Below are 20,352 nucleotides of genomic sequence, written 5' to 3' on the forward strand. Positions count from 1 at the left end.
TGTGAAGCTTTGTATTCTGGTTTACGCTGTAATTTCCAGCAGCTTTATAACAACAACATTATTCATTTATATAGCACCTTTAACATAGTAAAATGTCCCAAAGTTTGATGATAACAAGCCCTATAGTGAGGAAGCTGCAAGTTATTATCTGTATGTAGGCCCATTTTTCAATCAGAAGGAAGAGATGAATGGAGACTAATCTAATTGAAATTAGTTATAGGTTTACAGGAGGTTGCCTTAGATCACGGCATATAAGTTAATCTTAGAAGCCTCCAGAAATCCTTCCAAAACTGGGTTGACTTATACGCATATATAAAATGTGAACCTGCAGTGTGGGTGGTTTCCATTTTGAAATGTGAAAAACTAACAGCACATGTAATTCATAAAATTAGTGTGGCACAGTTTATTGAATGAAGTAATTGTAAAAAGATACTTTTAACTATAATCAAAGCATTTTAAAGCCATCAAATTCATTGCCTTTGGCATTTGATGCAAAGAGCTCATTGAATTCATTCCGAGTCACTTTGGCTATGGCATCATCATAAGGAATCCACTCTGGATCAGATTTGGCACTTTTTCTTTCTGAATCATCCCTCCATAACAAATCATCTTCCCCTCCTTCCACTGAATTGGATTTTCCGTATTTCTTGAAGAATATGATGACACTTTGCGCACCAATGGATAGCATCTCATGATTTGATGTGGTTTCATTGTCAATCATGTCAGTACGCATGTTTCAACTCTTTATGAAGGTGTTTTGTCATCAACCCTCCACCTATTCCATTCTGTGTGAACATGATCCTTGAATAGCTTGTCAAGGCACAGCTCCAAATGTTGAGCTACAGACGTTAGACCTCCTGGTATAACTGCAGTGTGGGTGTTATTTCTTCGCAGGCACTTCTGAACATGTCCTACACTAACAAGCTGCATTCTTCACATAGGCCACCAGGACACCTATTCCACACATTAACAATCCATGTTCATCCATCCAACTGTTATCATGGACATGCACAAAAACTCCTGTAAGGAATTCGATACTTGGCATGGTTTTGTGTTTGAAAATTACCATAGGCTTTAATTTCATTCCATCGTCATGCCACCGTGAATCTTGTCTTATCGTACTGTCGTTTTCACTAGAACGGATTTTGATTCTTTGCACTCCATGGTTTAGCTGCTGGGCATACTTATGATGCCAATGTGACTTAATAGGTAGTTGTGCTTTTGCCGCTGCCTGATGAACTGCTAGAAATTGATAGTTTCAGCATTGAGGTCTCTTGGTTGTCTCTGAGCAACCTTGGTCTTCTGTTTCAACACTAGACTGTTTTGTTCCATAAAACGGCTTCAACAACTAGCTTTGGTCTGAAATCTTTGCTGGACCTGGTTTGATATGGCTCACTTAAGTGTGTATATATTGCATTTCTAGTCACAATGTATCAATTCTGACAACCTTCGAGGGCTCATTCTGAGATGATATTTCTGAAGATCAGGCAAGTGTCTGGTCGCCTTAATGATGGCACATTTGGTCTTGCTAAATCTTCTTCAGGACAGATTCTGTCTTCTTGCATTTTTGCACTAGTTTTTCACTAACACCGAATTCCCTCGCTGAAGAACCATTTTTTTGATGAGTTAGCAAATGTTATGACTTTTAGCTTGAAAGCAGCTTCTTGTTTCAATCCTTTCGCTGGGGGACCCAATTCTGTTTGTTACCCACCATGCCATGCACAATCTGTTCTGTGGCTGTGTTAAACTCCTGCGCATCTTCTTCGCAACAACCCATTTTGCCTAAATGATCCTAGAATTCGATGTACAGTTTAAGTTAAGTAAAACATGCATTTCCGGGGTGAAAAATTGAGGCTGACCACTAATGCGAGGAAAGCATTTGTAGCTGAAAAGACTTATATGCCGAGTATATACAAAAACATGATGTTTGACACTGAAAAAATGGGGTAGTCTTATATGCCGTGATCAATGGTATCAATACACTAGACAGATAAAATGGCAAATGGAATGCACAATAAATGGAGGATGCTGAGTAATGTAGAGGAAGAGAGAAACTTTGGAGTTATGTAGCAGGACATGCATATAAGGTTTGTATGGCATGCTTTTCTTTGTCAGCTGAGGCATTGAATATAAGATCAGGAAGGTTATGCTAGAACTGCATACATCAACGCTAGTTGGACCACATCTTGACTACTGCATAAGGTTCTCCTCACCACATGTAACTGCACTGGAGATTTATGAAGATGTGGCCAGGACTGGAAATGAGCTATGAGGAAAGATTGGATGTCTTCTTCGAAACAGAGGCAGCTGAGGGGGTGACTTAATTGAGGTGCAATACATTAGGAGAGGCTTATATGGAGTACATTTGGATGACCTAATTACCTTAGCAGAGGGATCATAGATTTAAAGTATTTGGTGGAGAGATTAAAGGGGAGATGAGGAAACATTTTTTCATCCAGAGGATGTTTGGGAATAGGAACTCATTGCCTGAAGAGGCAACAACTCTGACCACCTTTAGAAGGTATTTGGATGTCTACCTAAGCTACAGGGCTATGGACTAAGTGCAGGAAGGTGAGATTATGCAAGGTAGCTCTTCATCAACCAGCACACACACAGTAGTCCGAGTGGCCTCCCCTGTCACGGAAATTTTCTATGATTCTATGATCTCCTGTCTTACTGTGAAAAACATGCTAAAATTGAGGTAATATAAATACCGTAACAATAATTCTAGTAGAATCATTACACATTAAAGGAAAATAACTCTCTTAGAATCTCACAACAGCCCTGCACCCCTGATTAACTCTCTTTGGACTCTTTCCATTTACCTTGTGTCTATTCGACAGATATGCGACAGCTTGGATTTTGGTGCTCCAACTGGTTCGATGAGAAACTGGGACGTGATCACATTTCCTTGGACTCCTTGTAAATGAACCTCTTTGGCATCCACAAATGTGGCACCTAACACACACATTCCGGTTTGAGAGTCTGTCTGCCAATTCCTGGAAGAAAATTAAATCAGTTAGTGTACCACATTGCACAGCACAAATGAAACTCACCTGCACTCAAGAGCTTTTCATACAATTACGCAAATTAATTTATCTCCATTTTTGCTCATTTATATATCAATATATTTGATTGGGATCAGGACAACAGCACAACACTTATTTTATTTACACACTTTTAGTCTCATGAAATAGCACATGCTACTACTAATCAGATCAGTGATTGTGTCAGATTTTTACTTTGCTCAGATAATGGTATCAAGTATAGACAGGGTTATTTGAGTGATTGGAATCCAACAAAAGAAAATATTGAACTGAGTCAGGGAAAAGGGTGCTTAAGGCAAATGAATGGGCATTCTGGAATCCTTTAGCAATCCTTGGGTAGAGTTTCCGCTTCTGGCGCAATTGGCAATTCCAGCGCAAATGCCATCTGCTTTGAGAAATACTTTCACTGCCAATCCCCCCAAGACAACCTGAGTTTCCGCCCAAAGCTATTTGCATATTTCCAAATACAAAAATGAGCCAGGGTGCAATCAGGCAGTGTTTTAAAACTGAATATTTTTTTTGGCAGAATGGCTTGAGGGACCAAATGGCTTATTCTTGGGCCTGAATTTCACACTTCCCGCTTGGGGGTGGGGGACCATGCTATAGCACAAATGGGATTCTCACTGGGTTCCTGCCCACTCTGACCTCTCAGCGATGTTATGCTGGAGTGGGCAAGGCCTTGGACAATCAAATTGGTGGGCAGCTCTCTGAGGCGGGACTTCCTCTCGAGTGAAGGGTGGAAGTCCCACCTGCGGACAATTAATGCTCACTGGAGCGTGAAATGGCTTTAGGGCAGGTGGTGCCGGTGGGGGATGTGTTGCCCACCGACTCTTCGGATGATGGGACGGGAAACCCTGCCATCCGAAATATCCTTGCCCTGATCCTATTTTCAAAGTTCTTAAAATGTTTCCTTCACGTTTATGCCCATTCATTTGCTTAAGCACCCTTTTCCCAGACTCAATTCAATTTTTTTTGTTGCTGGTTTCCAATCATTTAAATAACCCTTTATAATCTGGGTACCATTATTTAAGCAAAGTGAAAGTCTGACACAATCACTGACCTGATATGTAATAAAGGTAGGAAAAATAAATCCAGAGCGCCCTGGATGATGAGAGAGCTAAAGGTAAAGATGAAAAGGAAGAAGTGCATGTACTACAGGTGTCATATAAAAATTCTATCAAGAATCAGGCTGAATACAGAAGGACCAGAGGGGAAGCGAAAAAACTAATAAGGAAAGGAAGGAGAAGGTGGTTGATGTCGGGAATGAACTTCCTGAAAGGATGTTGGAGGCAGGTTCGATCGAGGTATTCGAAAAAAAATGGAATTGCTACCTGAAAAGAGAGAATTTGCAAGGTAACAGGGATAAGGCAGGGGAGTGGGACTAGGTAGAATGCTCTTTCAGAGAGCCAGTGCAGTCTCGATGAGCTGAATAGCCTCTTCCTGCACTGTAAAGATTCTGTGATTTCATGATTATGTGAGCTAGGGTGTGTAAATAAACTGGAGTATTTGAATGTTGTGCTGTTGTCTTGATCTTAATCAAATGTATTCATATATAAATGAGTGCAATTAGTGTAACTTCCAACAGTGACTAATTCACCCCAGGGCACAGCCAATTTTGGAGGTAGGCCTTGCTTCCGACAGGTCTTTGAAACTAATGAGAAATATGCTGGAAGCTCCATGCCCTTATGTTTTATTTTTATCACAAGAAGCTTTGGGCAATCTTGTTAATTTGCATGCTTTGGAACACCTGGTGGCACTTTTGAGAGCAATATGACTTCAAGTGTCTTTCTCCTTTCCAATCTACTTCCATGGATTTCTTTCGAGTTTCTTATTGCATTCAATAGACTACTAATGCTGACAAATACTTTCAATAATGTGCTGTTCTTATCTGCTGACTTCATTACAAATGAGTTTATAATTTTAAAAAATTGAGCTAAGGTTGAACATTATTCATGCCTTTGTTATTTCTAGACTTGACTATTTCCAATGCACCCCTGGTCAGCCTTCCACTTTCTACCCTCTGTAAACATTAGGGTCATCCAAGACCCTGCCAATCGTGTCCTAACTTGCAATAAGTCCTATTCACTCATCAGCTCGCTGACGTGGTTAAGCAACATTTCATTTTTAAAATTCTCAACCTTATACTCAAATCCCTTCATGCTTGCCCCTCACCATCTCTATAATGTCCTTCAGTTCCAATGTCCTCTGCACTCTGCAAATTCTGGCCCCGATCATTCGATTTTAATCGCTCCACCTTTGGTGGCCGTGCCTTCAGCTGTCAAGGTGCTAAGTTCTGGAATTACATCCCTAAAGCTCTGCCTCACTACTTCTCTTTCCTCCTTTAAGAGGCTCCTTAAAATCCACCTCTTTGACCAAGCTTTTGTGGCTCAATGTCAATTTTATTTTTGTTGATAATGCTCCTTGGGACATATTAACACCTCCTGTCTTCCCAAATTTTATCCACCGTCTACAAGGCACAAGTCAGGAGTGTGATGGAATACACTTCACATGCCTGAACGAGTGCAGCTCCAATAACACTCAAGAAGCCTGACACATCTGTTTGGGTTTTAAATTGCAAAAGTACAACATGTTCTATTTAGCTTGCTGTATTCCCTCTGCCACGAGGGAATCTGACTATAAGTTGTCATTTTACATTAGTTCAATAAAGACCTCATACTGAGAAAGACACTAAGAAGCACTGCTGTCTTTGTACTCAAAACACCGTCCAGATCAAAACAGTCAGCTTGATTGGCACCCCATCCACCACCTTCAACATCCACTCCCTCTGCCACCAATGCACAGTGGCAGCTGCATGTAGTATAAACAGGATGCTTTGCAACAATTTGCCAAACCTCCTTTGACATCACTTTCTAAACCTGCGACTCCTGCCACCTGGAAGGACATGAACAGCAGATACATGGGAACATCACCAGCTGCAAGTTCCCTTCCAAGCCACACACCATCCTGACTTGGAACAATATCACCGTTCCTTCACTGTCACTGAATTGAAATCCTGGAACTCCCTAAAAGCACTGTGGTGTTCATTAGATGGATTGCAGCCATTCAAGAAGACAGCTCACCTTCTGAAAGGGCAATTAGGGATGGGGCAACAAATGTTAGCTTAACCAACGATGCCTACATCATATGAAAGAACATTTTTTAAAAATCACGTCAAAGGCACTATATAAATTTAAATTGCTGTTGTTATTGGTATACATCACAGCAAGTACTGTGTAACATCTGGAGCCATGTTCCCCTTGAACTATGTCATCTCCACATTGTATATGAATCCAAATTTTTTGCCAATAAGTTCTACATATTTCTTGTCTTAGCCATAGAATCCAGAGGTGCCACGACCAATAGCTCTGACCCTTCTACATAGATGTTCCAATGCAGACTTAACCATTACCTCCTGACCCAGAGTCATTGCAGGATGCAGTGGTCTGCAAGAAGACTGTAGGCTTTCTCCATTGTAACGGCATTGCTAATTTTGCTGGTTTTTTTGTGCTGTTAAGAACTAATTGCTCAAATTTTGTGGAGTCACCTTCATCAATCTTGTTGCTGTGACTAAAGCAAATCACTTAGTACAGACAGATCAAAATATAGATTCAAAGGAAGGGAAAGAAACAGGCAGAAAATTACTGCTTGTGCAGTGAACAATCTTACAAATCAGGCTCTTCATGACAGCGCTGCCAAAGTCTGAACAAAGGATTCTGTCTCGAAGGAAACTATTAAAATGTATATTTTCAAAATAGGGTCAGCACATGTAGAATTTTTGAGATTAAATTCTTGTTGCTTACCTCAAAACTGTGTAATCTCTGGCTGGGTGTGGGAATGTACTCCTGATGGTGTAATGATAAATCTCTGTCTCATCATCCAGAGTTTCAATGACTTTTGAATGAAGGAGGTCTTTTTCCCAAAGGTGATGCTCCCTAAGCAAGTGCTTCAGAATCTCCTCTGGTGGCTTTTCCATCTCAGTGGATACTTTCCACAGCCGCAAGGGATGATTGTCATCAACCTGAAAATGCAGATAAATGAAAGTAAAACATTCTAACTTGAAGTCCATCAATGTCAAACATCATTAAATCTGTAGATTTAAAGCTGATATATGGCTCAAAGATCAAGTTTTTGACTCGGCTCATGAAACTAATGACTGAATTATATGAGGTGCTGGATTCCCCACTCCCCATCCCAGCTAAAAAGTTGGTGGCAGAGCTCGCCAAGGGGAACAGCGGCTATCCCGCAACCATTTAATGACCAATTAGTAGTTTGCGGGGAGGGGGGGGGGGCAGGATTTTCTCCTTTCTGGATCAGAAAGTCCCACCTCAGAGAGCTGCCGGCCTCTGATTGGTCAGAAGTTCGCCAGCACTTCGGGACAGAGGCAAGTGGTGCTGGATCAGGACGTGGGCAAGTGTTTGGGGGTGTCACTGAGTACCAAACTGGCTGGCCCTGGCAGTGGGGTTGGGGTGGGGGATAGCGGGGCTGGGGTTTGAGAGGCCATGGAGGAGAAATTTAACTCGTTTCCCCTGCCTTCAAACCTGCTGTTGGGGAAGCATTAAATCCAGCCCTTCCTTACTTGATCTCCAATCAGTGCTGGGTTAGTTAATCTCAATCTGCTAGCGGTATAGGGTCACAACACCCCTGGATTAGAGAAAGGAATATCAGTGGCCGTCACTCAATATAAGTTATCAGCTTACTCCAGGGGGCTACAAAGATTGTCAGCTGTGGGATTTGAATGGCTAGACATTCAAATGAAGTATGGAAATGAAGGCAAAAGGCTGCCTCTTCAACAGTATAAAACACATCACATTTCTACCTCTCTTCAGCTCCAAAGTATCATATGGACTCAAAACATTAACTTTGTTTCTCTCTCCACCGATGCTGCCAGACCTGCTGAGTTTTTCCAGCATTTTGTGTTTTTATTAGAGAAGTATGGATATAGCAGAGGTTGCTTAAGCCAACATTGCATGGTCAGAACACTTAACTTCGACTCCTGACCTGGAATTATCCAAGGTTGGCTTGAGTAGGATAAAATTTTATTAGATGTGCATTTTTTATATTAACTAATAGGAAAGAACTGAAAAAAGGAACAGTTGACATAATGTTTCACCACTAAAGGCACAATATACCCAGTATCTTTTTAGATGGCACCAATTATTAAGGTATTGAATGTTTCACAGTGGAAGTTAATATCAGAATTAGACTATGCACTCACACTGCTGACCCTCATCCATTTAGTTACTGGATCATATCAATCACAGAAGCCAGAGGACAAAGGCCAACATTGCCAGAATTGATATTTTAATTAAGAGTTTCAACAAAATGAAAAAACAGGACTAATGATGCTGAAAAGTAGCACTAACAAAGGATTTGTGGAATTATTAATCTAAATCATTGTTCATGTGAGGGAATAATAGAAAGCAATTATTTTGCAACACTTGTAGAATTACACGGCCCATCATAGGTGACAAACAACAATTACATTCATATATGAAACCTACCAAATAAAGCCACAATAATTAACAAGTGTCTTGCACTCACTTCGCCAATGGAAATGTTTGTTGCGTGATACTGCTACCTGCAACATCAAAACTCATTGCACTGTCACTTTTGATAGCTTTTCCTACTTATGGCCATGCCCCTCCCTGTCTTGATAACCTCCTCCAAAGTCATACAGCTGCCCTGCAAAAACTTTCTGCTCCTTGGAGTCTGGCCCCATGCATTTATCTGCCTCATCTCACATTTGGCACTCATACCTTTAGCCCCATTTTCTGGAATCCCTTCGCAAAAACCACCACTCCTCTCTACCTTGTCCGCATCCATTAAGGCCCTCTTTAAAACTCATCACTTTGACTAAACATTTGGTCACCTCACTCTTAATATCTCCTTTTTAGACATGGCGCTTATTTTCGGATTACAGTTCTGAATGACATTTACGTTAACATAAGAAATAGGAGTAGGAGTAGGTCATTCAGCCCCCTCAAGTCTGCTTCTTAATTCAACAAGATTATGGGTGATCTTCTATAGCTCAGCTGCCCCTTTCCCACACTATCGCCAGGTGCCATGATTCCAAAAATATACTCAATGAGCACCCACAGCTCCCTGGGGTAGAGAATTCCGAAGGTTCATAATCCTCTCACTGAAGAAATTTCTCCTTAGCTCAGTCCTAAATGGCTGACTCCTGATCCTGAGACTGTGACCCCTATCTAGACTCTCCAGCCAGCAGAAACATTTCCCCAGCATCTATTGGTCAAGTCCCTTAAGAATTTTATATGCTACAATTAAGAAAGTATATAGACATATAGATATAGACAGATTCAAGTTGTCATCATTAGTCACCTTTTTGTATGTGATTTCTGCATGTTCTACACTGGAGCAGCTGATCCAACCTTTAAATTTCTCTTTCGCCTCCTTCCGCAGGTTCTGTAAAGAGCCCTGTAGTGTAGCTTTGACATTACAATACCACTCAGAATTATTTAGACCATCATCACAGTCAGACTGGAAATCCTGGTTGATGGACAAGCTCTGGCATTGCTCTATCCACTGCTCAGGAACCTAGAAGAAAGGAAATAATTGCCAATACCTCAATTTCTTCATAAAAAGTAAATTGGGAGCAAGGAGCTCAATGACAGGAAGGGAAAAGATCAACGGGCAAAGGAAAACAAATAATTTAATCAGATTACTCTAACTTTACTCTGTATCCATTTCTAAATAAGTTTAAGCAAGTTTAGCAAATTGGGCAAAACATTCACCTTGGCACGCATTAAAAGGACATTTTAAAGCCAGTTGAAAAATTCCAGAACCAGTTCACTTCCTGCTATATTTGGATCCAAAAAGATCCATATGCGTTAGCTCTCAGACCACGAGAGACTCAACCATGGCTTAATTAAGTTTATTATTGCACAGCCATATAAGGGGCGAATTATTTACTCATGCTCCAGGGATTAGATAGGAGCTTTTAGCAGACTGTGGGAGTTGATTCTTTGCGGTTCGTAAGAGCATTTTCCTGTAATAAGATCTTGCCGTACGTTGACAGAATATTTATTGTGGATTGAGCTAGATTTTTGTTTCAGTTTCATAGTTGTGAAGGTGTTTAAAAAAAAGCACAATTGTTTTAAGAATGAAACATATACTGTATGATTCGTAAACATATTTGATTAAATGGGAACTATAATTGAATTGAGAGTTAACTTTACAATAAGTACTGATTGGCAACTGAGCAACAGTTTACAGAATGTTATTACCAGAAAGAGATTTGTACACTCTGCAATCATATGGGCCAATCCCTGTGTGGCAGCAAGGTTTTCACTCAGATCTCTCTGGTCAGGTTTCCCGAGACTGTACTTCCTTTGGCTCACCCTAGGCACAAATGAGAAAAAAAACATCATCTAAATTGCTATCTAGTTAGCTAATGTTGTTCATTGAACAAAAGCTGCATGTAATATTTATTCCAGGGACTGTATCTGGCAGCATTCCTCTACTCCAGCGTAGAATCCTAGCTATCAGGAGGTGATAAGCAGCCAGTCTGCAGCAAGACTTTGAAAGTTTAAAGCCAAGCTTGAGAATTAAAAGAGCAGCTTTATCTGTAATTCTAAATTCAAAGCTACTCCTCTCCAAAGGAGATAAACTAACATTCCCTCTTAAGGGTGATTGCATTCAACGTGCATTACAGAATGGAACTCAATCAGGCCTGCTGTGTCAGCGCATGAACTACAGTCCATTGTACAATCTATTTATTTGCTGTAATCCTGGGCCAATTGAATAATGGAGTATTCCTGGGTCTATGCATTGAATTAACCGGGAGATAAATGTTTTTGAAATAAAAGAGCCTTGTGATCTGGTATCGACTGGTGTTACATTTTACAATTCCCCCCATAGTGTCTGCCAATCCACATCGCCTCTGATTATACAGTAGCACACAAAGTATCCCAACCTAAAAAGGCGAATAGGTCCCTTGCCAATACTGCCTTTTTAGTTGTGCCCAAAGAGGGGAAAAAAACCTATGCACTTTATCCCATTGTCGCTCTGTTACCCATTGTCCATCTTTTATATGTGCACAGGTGCAGAAATTTCTCTTATTTCCACACCTGCCGGGTGTTAAAGTTCTCTTTTGTGCGATGTTTAAAATTTACCTTGAGGTAGTGCTTTCCCTTCTCAGGGTATTGAGGTGGAAGAGGGATGGAGCCAGGCAGACTGCAAGGTTTGTAGGGGTCATTTGGTTCTCGTTGACACAAGCCACAACGTCACGAAGAAAGAAGAGGAGAGTCTGCAGAGCTTCACGATTTTCATCTGGAAGGAGCAGAATGGCTGATTGCACGGCAGGAAGTTGCTGGTCTGTTGGCAGGACTGTAGGCGAGGACAGAGTAAAGATTCCAAGCAGGATTGATAAATAAGGACAATAAATAGCCATTTTGTGCACTCACAAAGGTAGATTAATCAACTTTACAAAGCACAGAACTGATCAAAACTTTACTCATACATAGACTTATAGAATTTTACAGCACAGAAGGAGACCATTCTGCCCCATCACACCTGGCTGTCAGGAACAAGGGCTGGGGAATGAAATTACATTTGTAGTTCTATTTTTCCCCAAAGATGCATCTATTTTTCTTTCAAAACTTATGAGTTCTGTTTCCACCATCATTACTGGTAAAATATTCCATGTCCCATAACCTGTATAAAAATAATCAGCTGTTTTTCTGATGACCTTGTATGACTACCTAGTATTTTTGAAAAAAAAAGACAAGTAACATCCTTAAACCACATGGTATTTTAGTTGAGGAAGCACACAACTAGTTTATCAAATGAAAGCAGTGTGTTGTAAAATAGGCTACACTGATAATTGCATATCTCTCTCCAAGATGCCTAGTTCACACAGTTAAAGATTCCCTTCTGGCATCAGGGTTACAATGTATCAAGGGATATGGAGAAAGGGTGGTTAAATGGAGTCAAGGTACTGATCAGATATGGTCTCATAGAAAGGTGAAATGGGTTCAAGGAACTTAATGGCCTACTCCTGTTTGTTTGTTAAATTAAATCCCACTATCCAATGTGTTTGATAAGCCAACACTCCTGCAGAACTGGGAATCAATCTGCATCTCTCCATCTGCTCTCTCATAAAACAACCATTTGGGACACATTAAAAAGTTCTAACCCTTCTTTTGGTAAAGAAGCCATGGGTGAAAACAGATTGTATTATTCCATTTGAAAGAAAGGGTAAAGGTTTCCTCACTGGCTTTATGCACAAATGATATGAGATCTGGCAATTCAAATCCTTTCAGTAGTAAAATCAGTGTATAGAATAAAATCGTCTAAACTTCAAATCTTGCTCAACAGGAACGTGCAACTTTTAATGGGAGGGACTGCATTTGTATTGAAAGAAATGACATCTGGCTATCAGAATCACTTCTTTAAAACAAAAACAGACTGCATACATGAATTGGTGACTGTTTAACACAAGTGCACTTACACTGATATATATGAAGGAATGACTCGCAGAGCTTGGTGGTCAACAAGGGTTCAGGTAGATCCCGGAAATACTGTTTCAGCATGTCTGCTACATCAAATGCAGATTGGCCTTCATAGCTGACACCATCTGGACAGCTCTCATTCATTTCTCGTAATGCCTGGATCCTCGATTTCACTCCAGATTTTCTGAATAATCCAACCTAATGTGCAATGAATGTGAAAAGAAATTAAACATCATTGCATTAGAAGCAAACAAACTTTTTTTTATTTTTGATAAATATGATCAGCTTTATTATCAGCAACTAGCACAAAGATCAAAGTCGACCTGGATTTAAACATTTCAAACCTGATGCTTCATTTGAACTTACAGGTGAGTCCATTGTGCATGGAACTATACCAAAGTTGAGGAGGCATAGTCAGTGATAATGTTTTTATATAAAGCCTCATTACACAAAAAAACTATTAAAATGTTTTACATAATGTTCACATTGCAATAATAAACACACTGGTGGTAAAGTCAATGGAAGTAAAATCCAGGAAAGATGTGCTATTAACTATTTTACACCGTTGCAAGTCAAAACTACCCCCACAGCCCTCTGATGTCCAGAGTATGAAACCAGAGCACATAAGAGAGGAAAGCCTCCTCTGCTACTGATACTGAATTCCAAGCCTGGAGCATTCTTGTTTTGTTTTCATGGGTTACTTATTAAGAAAGTAAAACTGGCCAACAATTGGCACTAAATTATCTATTTCACTCAGGGGCTGATTGATCAGTTTAGAAAACAAAGAAATTCATAAAAATACATTTAGAAGGAGCACTTCTGAGGTGGGGGTAAAGACACAAACTGGTCCAATCTACAATTGACCAGGATGTGCTTGAGTACAACATTGGCTGACAAAAAGGAACTGGACATTCTTACTTTGTGATGAGGACAAACATGGGTCAGAAACAATACTGTTAAAATAACTACACAAACCTGATCCAGGCAGTGGCTCCTGAGGAAGTACATGGCCTGCAGAATACTCTTTGGTAGAGGATGTCCTGTGCGCTGAACGTTCAACAGCAATGGAACACCAAACACCACTTGGTCCTTGTAATCAGGTGCTTTCATTTTCCTGATAAACTTGGGAACTGTCCTACAGAATCAGGGATTCAATAGTTAGTGTGACTTTATACACAACAACTTGTGCCAATTTTAGGATTGAACAAAACACCAAATATATTGCTCCAGATTTTGCAGGCAGGGGGTGAAGTGATGCACTCACAGCTGGCCTTGAATAAAGTTGTCCAGAAAGATTTAGTAGGTTCTAGATTTCCTCCATTCTGATGTGGCTTTGAATTTGGAGCCACCTGTGGCGTCCAACAACAGTGCAGGCAACAAGCAGACTAATCAGCCAATCAGGCTGGAGAACGCTCATAGACAGCAAAGCAGGAAGTAAAAAGCAGGGATTAGAATTCACATTTTAATCAATGAGACATAGTTAGCATGCAGGTACAGCAAGTAATGAAGAAGGCAAATGCTGGACTTTATTGTGAGAGGGATGGAATGTAAAAATAGGGAAGTCCTGCTCCAGCCATACAGGGCATTGATGAGATTACACCTGGAGTACTGTGTGCGGTTTTGGTCTACTTACTTAAGGAAGGATACACTTGCAGTTCAGAGGACGTTCACTAGACTGATTCCTGGGACGAAGGGGTTGTCGTAGGAGGAAAAATTTAGTTGGTGGGCCTACTTTTATTAGAGCTTAGAAGAATTAGAGGTGACCTTATTGAAGCACAAAAATTCTCAAGGGACTTTACAGGGTAGATGCTGAAGAGAATGTTTCCTCCTGTGGCAGAATCTAGAACTAGAGGCCACAGATTAAAGATAAGGGGTCTCCCATTTAAGATGAAAATGAGGAGGAATTTATTTCCTCAGAATGTTATTAGTCTTTGGAATTCTCTTCCCAGCGAACAGTGGAGGCTCGATCATTGAATATATTCAAGGACGCGTTAGACAGGTTTTTGATTGACACAGGAGTCAAAGTTTATTAGGGACAGGCTAGAAAGTGGCATTACGGCCACAATCCTATCATCCACGATCTTATTGAATGGCAGAGCGGGCTTAATAGGCTGAATGGCCTACTTCTGCTTCTATTACTAATGATCTTATATGGGATTAAAGGAAGAAGCTGAAAAATAATTTAAAAAGTAAATAAAAATGTTTATTTTAAAGATCATTGAACTTATAAATTGTTCTGAGGGAATGAGACAGCACACTCAAAGTTAGTTTTTCGGAATGAGAGAAGTTGTTGAGCAAAATTAGGGCTTAGAACACCATTCAATACTCAGTTACACGTGATTAAACAAGGTTCAACATTGCCATTGGTTCTTACAGTCAGAATAGTACATAAAAGGTTGAATCAATTCACTGATTGTGTTGATTGCATCTGCTAAGCCTGAAACAGTGCACTGTGTAGAGGAGCACTTGTGCTCCAGAACTTGCCGCACTCCTAGCCAAGCTGTTCTAGTACAGCTACAACACTGGCATCTACTCAGCTATGTGGAAAATTACCCAGGTATATCCTGTACACAAAAATCTGGACAAATCCAACCCAGCCAATTACTGCCCCATCATCCTACTCTCGAACAGCAATAAAGTAATGGGAGGGGTCATCAACAGTGCTATCAAGCAGCACTTGCTTAGCAATATCCTGTTCATTGATGCCCAGTTTGGGTTCTGCCAGGGCCACTCAACTCCTGGCCTTAGTTCAAACATGGACAAAAGAGCTGAACTCCTGAGGTGAGGGGAGAGTGACTGCCTTTAATATCAAGGCAGCATTTGATCAAGTGTGGCATCAAGGAGCTCTAGCAAAACTGCAGTCAATGGGAATCAGGGGAAGACTCTCCGCTAGTTAGAGTCATACGTAGCACAAAGGAAGATAGCTGTGGTTATTGGAGATCAATCATCTTACTCCAGGACTATCACTGCAGGAGTTCCTTAGGGTAGTGTCCTAGGCCCAACCATCTTCAGCTATTTCATCAACAACTTTCCCTCCATCATAAGTTCAGAAGTGGGGATGTTTGCTGATGATTGCACAATGTTCAGCACCATCTGCAACTCCTCAGATACTGAAGCAGTCCAAGCCCAAATGCAGCAAGACCTGGTCAATATCCAGACTTGGGCTGACAAGTGGCAAGTAACATTCATGCCACACAAGTGCCAGACAATGACCATCTCCAACAAGAGATAATCTAACAATCGCCCTTTGACACTTAATTGCATTACTGTCACTGAATTTCCCACTAACAACATCTTAGGGAACACCATTGACTAGAAACTGAACTGGACTAGCCATATAAATACTATAGTTACAAGAGCAGGTTAGGGGGCTAGGAATCCTGTGACGAGTAACTCACCTCCTGACTCCCCAAAGCCTGTCCACCATCTACCAGGAATGTGTTGGAATTCTCCCCAGTTTCCTGAAAGAGTGCAGCTCCTACAACACTCAAGAAGCTTGACACCATTCAGGACAAAGCAGCCTGCTTGATTGGCACCCCATCCTCAAATATTCATTCTCTCCACCACCAACGCACAATAGCAGCAGTGTGTACCATCTACTAGATGCACTGCAGGAAATCACCAAGGCTCCTCAGATAGCATTTTCCAAACCCATGACCACAATCATCTGGAAGGACAAGGGCAGCAGATAGATAGGAACACCGCCACCTGGAAATTCCCCTCCAAGTCACTCACCATCCTGACTTGGAAATATATCGTCGTTCCTTCACTGTCACTATGTCTAAATCCTGGAACTCCCTTCCTAACAGCACTGTAGATGTACGTACACCACATGGACTGCAGTGGTTCAAGAAGGCAGCTCAACACCACCTTCCCAAGGGCAACTAGGGATGGGCAATAAATACTGGCCCAGCCAACGAAGCCCACATCCCTTGAATAAATAAAAAAAACGCAGGGCATTATTGACAATAACTTCCAGATCCCCACATTTGACTGTACATGTACTAGAACTTACTGTCAGCTTTCCACAGTAATGATAGCAAGCACTGACAATTTCACCACATGTATAACTTCAAATTTAGGGCCTTGTAATATTAAATTGATAGCATGACAATTGTGAATCCTCTTTAAGAGGACATGTAATAATAATTTAATGAATGGGACTAAAAGACTGTCATTCTGTGCGGACTTATAGGGTCAGATTTTAGGCCTCCCTGGGGATGGTATGGCAGGAAAGAGATGGCCCACAAAATTAGGCACCATGCAATGGACGCTATGCCCACCGCTTATCCATCCACCCTGTCCTGCCACAATTTTACCAACGGTTGGAGAGGCATCAGGAGGCCTTTGGGTGGTCATAGGCCTCCTTCCACCACTACTGGGATTTAACCAGCAGCGGGGGAGGCCTAAACAGGGGCAGAATTTTTCCCTTGTTGGGCATGTGCGCATCCGACCTGAATGGGAGTAAGTAGTGTGCAATGACGTCAGACGAGCGTCCTGACATCATCGTGCACTCTCACGATATTCTGCTCGGCTGGTACGCATGAGATGCGGCAGCACACATTCCGACAATTAAGAGGTCTATTAAGGCCCTTAATCAATTAATTAAATCGAATTTTTCACTGTCCACCCAACCGTTCAGTTGGCGAGTGGGCGAATAGGTCAAGTGGCCTTTGCACAGGGGGGTGGGGGTGGCGGGCGGTGGGGGTGTGTGTGTGTGTTGGGGGGGGATGAGGTTTCGACCAGTGATTAAAAAGGAAACTTTTAAAACTTGTTTTTAACATGTTCCTGCTCATGTGACAGAATCACGTGAGGGGACATGTTTTCCTTACTTTTCAACTCTGGTAATGTTAAAAATCTTCAGCTTCCTGGAGGCAGCTCTGTGCCTTCAGGGATCTTTCACTGAGTGCAACTCCATGCATGCGCACACTCCAGCGCTCGGGCTCCTCTCGCCAGTGCTGAGGCTCTGAGCGCGTCTTTCACATTGGCTAGCCATTACCTTTAATTCCAGCCCCATGGCTCCTTGCTTTTGAGGACTGCATGCAGTCCCAAGCAGTGGCCACCATTCCCAATGGCACTAGTCAATAATCTTATGTTCTAGACTAATAAAGCATTTTAAAACAGTTCTGAAATATAGGAGGAACCAGAAAGACACATGTCATGGTATAATTAGGAAATATCCAAACATTAAAGAAATGCCATAGAGTTGTCAGGTATTTCACCACAAAGAGAAAGGATGAAATATATGAACCAAAAAATAGAAACTGAGGACAATGATAATTTAAAATGTATTGACATTATACAACACTGACACTATTCTGTCCTATATTTAATGCAGTTGTAAATAATTTGGTGCAGGTCTCAAGATGCCATTGGGTAATCCATAGATAGATGCAATGAAATGGCGATGCAGCCGTTGTGTAACAGATGGCAAATGTTGTTTAAATAATGCTTTAACACTACAAAAACAGTTTATGCGCTGCCAACACTATGGGGTGCTGCTTTGATCTTCAAAGAGGCATTATTCTGTGGTAATTACACTAAAATAGCTTCTTGCAACCTCCAAATCAATGTAATTTTGACACTCTCTTTAAATTCTTTGGGATTGATTCCACTTTCATGAAGCTGTAACATACATAAAAGTGATAAATGATAGGGCCCAACTAACTTGGTTTCATTTAATCTAGGAATGTGAAGGGCATTAATAAAGCACTTGAATTTTACTCGTGAATTACAATGTTTCTTGAGCCAAGATTAATTTATATCCATGTTTACCAATTCCAGCCTTGCTTGCTGGAGGGAGAGTATTTGTCCATCAGGGTAGTGAGCTTCAGGAGAGCCAGTTTCTGTAAGAGGTTGAGCTGAGCAGCGGACTGGTTATCAATTTGCAGGTGTAGATTCTTAGGATTCAAGTTCTGCTCACTGGGCCAACATAATCTCTGCTGCCTGTAACATAAAACATCATCAGTCTGGCAATGAGTTTCTACCGGTTAGGTGTAGAAATTACACTCTTTTTGAAATAAGATCAAGATGTCAAGAATGATCTTGTGGTAGTGTTCTGTTCTGTGCGTGCAAATTACGCTGTTCATATTACAGTTCGAGTTTCTAGTAAAATATATCAAAACAATCACAAATGCAAAACCTTCCATGAACTAGTGCAACTAGTTAGGATAAGAGAATATAGTTTTTTTTTCTTTGCATTTAAAATGTTTACTGCTGTATATAAAAGAGTGGTAACCTGGCAATTTTATTAATATAGCTGAAAATGCGCTTGTCACAAAAATTAACATTTTTAGGAAGAGTGTCTAGTTCTCCACATGTGAGTAACAGATTTTTAAAATCACTGAAGGTGATTTATAAAAACTATACTGAACTATTTTCTAGTTTCATTGGTGTAAAATCAGTTTTAGTAAATTAAATCCTAAATGTTAAAACATTTAAAACGTACCTACTAGTGCCTGTGTACCTATGAAAACAAGTTCACTTTGAGCTTACTAAGTGTATAATGTTCAGTTTTTGAGATCTTCAGTCCATATTTCCATTTTAGAGAGACTCAGATTTTTTTGAAAAATTACTCATCTTCCTCAATACAAAAAGAACAGCTTTATTTATTTGCCTTTGCAAGTTTAGGATCTGGCTCAGTTTTTCTTGTAGGTTCTCACTATTTAAACAAGCTGATCCTGTTTTTTTATCATATTGCTAACATTTAAATAACCTTGCAGAATTAGCAATAAAATTATAACTTACAATAATAGTTTCTAATGAACTGAAAACTAAAAAAGTGTTTTTACGGGCAATCTCAGCAAAGTGGCATTCCCACACTAGGAGCGGAATCTTGTGGAGGCAACGGGGGTCTCAGCTGCTATGGGAAAAATCAGTAAGACTTGGAAATGACTGGTACTGGTCCAAACTGGTCTTGTACGCCTTAAAATGGAACTCCAGTTCAGACCAGTACCAATCATTTCCAAGTTTTATTGGTTTTTACTTCTGGGCGGTGAGACCTCAGTGTTGCCTCTTTTTGGGAGGGCCCATCCAATTTGTGCCACTGAGGCCAACGGTGGGCCTACCCTCAAGATCAAAGAATCCAGTGACCAAAGTTCCGCCCTCCAAGAGCTGTTGACCAATCAGAGGCCAGGACCTCTTCTCAACAGTGCCACAGGGGAGGCAGTGGCTGCTGCCAGTAATATGCCTCAGATTGAGGAGGGACCCAGGCACAGGTGAGTGATGGTGGAAGTGGGGTCATGGGGGAGGCCGGTTGGCAGCAAGGGTATGAATCAGCTTCCAGCTGGCGCTTCAATTCCCCATGCTGAGTCCCTCAATCAGACACTAAGTGCCTTTGAATGAGGGACAACCATACCTTGCTACCCCCACACCCCCTTCCCATCAACACACTAGGGTTTGCTCATCATGCTTCCTGCCCCAAATGCCAGCAGACCATCTCACCTGCCACCCTCCTGCCTGATTAAATGATCCCCTGCCACTAAGCTTGTCATGGGGTAGGGCACAAGATTCTGCCCTAGGTTTTCTCATGATTGACATTCCATGGCTGTCTGCTCAAGTTGTCTTGATTTTGTGCACAAACTTAGTGCACTTTGTGACTAAATCAACCTTTAAAGTCCAACACCAAAGCTGTGTACCTGTGTACTTCAAATTTCCAAAAAACATTGCTTGTCTCTATCTCACCAACCAGACATTGTCACTGCCAGATCAAACTTTTTCCACATCCTCCTCAACCATCTCTTGCATAGCCTTCAACTTATCCAGAACTTAAAACAGCCATATCAAGAACCACCCTTCTGTCACCTCAGTCACCACCCACTCTATTGGATTCCCAT

At 41.1% G+C, this 20,352-nt stretch overlaps 1 protein-coding gene across 6 annotated transcripts in view; it reads right to left on the minus strand.

Moving 5' to 3' along the window:
• si:dkeyp-23e4.3 (rho GTPase-activating protein 7) overlaps positions 1-20,352 on the minus strand; it is a 171,221-nt gene that overhangs the window by 4,379 nt on the left and 146,490 nt on the right. For 5 of the 6 annotated variants that reach the window (XM_041192888.1, XM_041192889.1, XM_041192887.1 and 2 more), the window contains 8 exons: positions 18,293-18,463; positions 13,493-13,652; positions 12,517-12,715; positions 11,180-11,393; positions 10,292-10,406; positions 9,387-9,602; positions 6,848-7,065; positions 2,826-2,999 (listed from right to left, as the gene is read on the minus strand). In XM_041192888.1, the coding sequence (XP_041048822.1) occupies positions 2,826-2,999; positions 6,848-7,065; positions 9,387-9,602; positions 10,292-10,406; positions 11,180-11,393; positions 12,517-12,715; positions 13,493-13,652; positions 18,293-18,463 (1,467 nt within the window). Of the gene's footprint in view, positions 1-411; positions 1,793-2,825; positions 3,000-6,847; positions 7,066-9,386; positions 9,603-10,291; positions 10,407-11,179; positions 11,394-12,516; positions 12,716-13,492; positions 13,653-18,292; positions 18,464-20,352 lie in introns of those variants that run through there. The other variant, XM_041192890.1, reaches the window with a different exon arrangement.

Source organism: Carcharodon carcharias, chromosome 8 (genome assembly GCF_017639515.1).
Source record: "Carcharodon carcharias isolate sCarCar2 chromosome 8, sCarCar2.pri, whole genome shotgun sequence".
Taxonomy (NCBI): Eukaryota; Metazoa; Chordata; class Chondrichthyes; order Lamniformes; family Lamnidae; genus Carcharodon; species Carcharodon carcharias.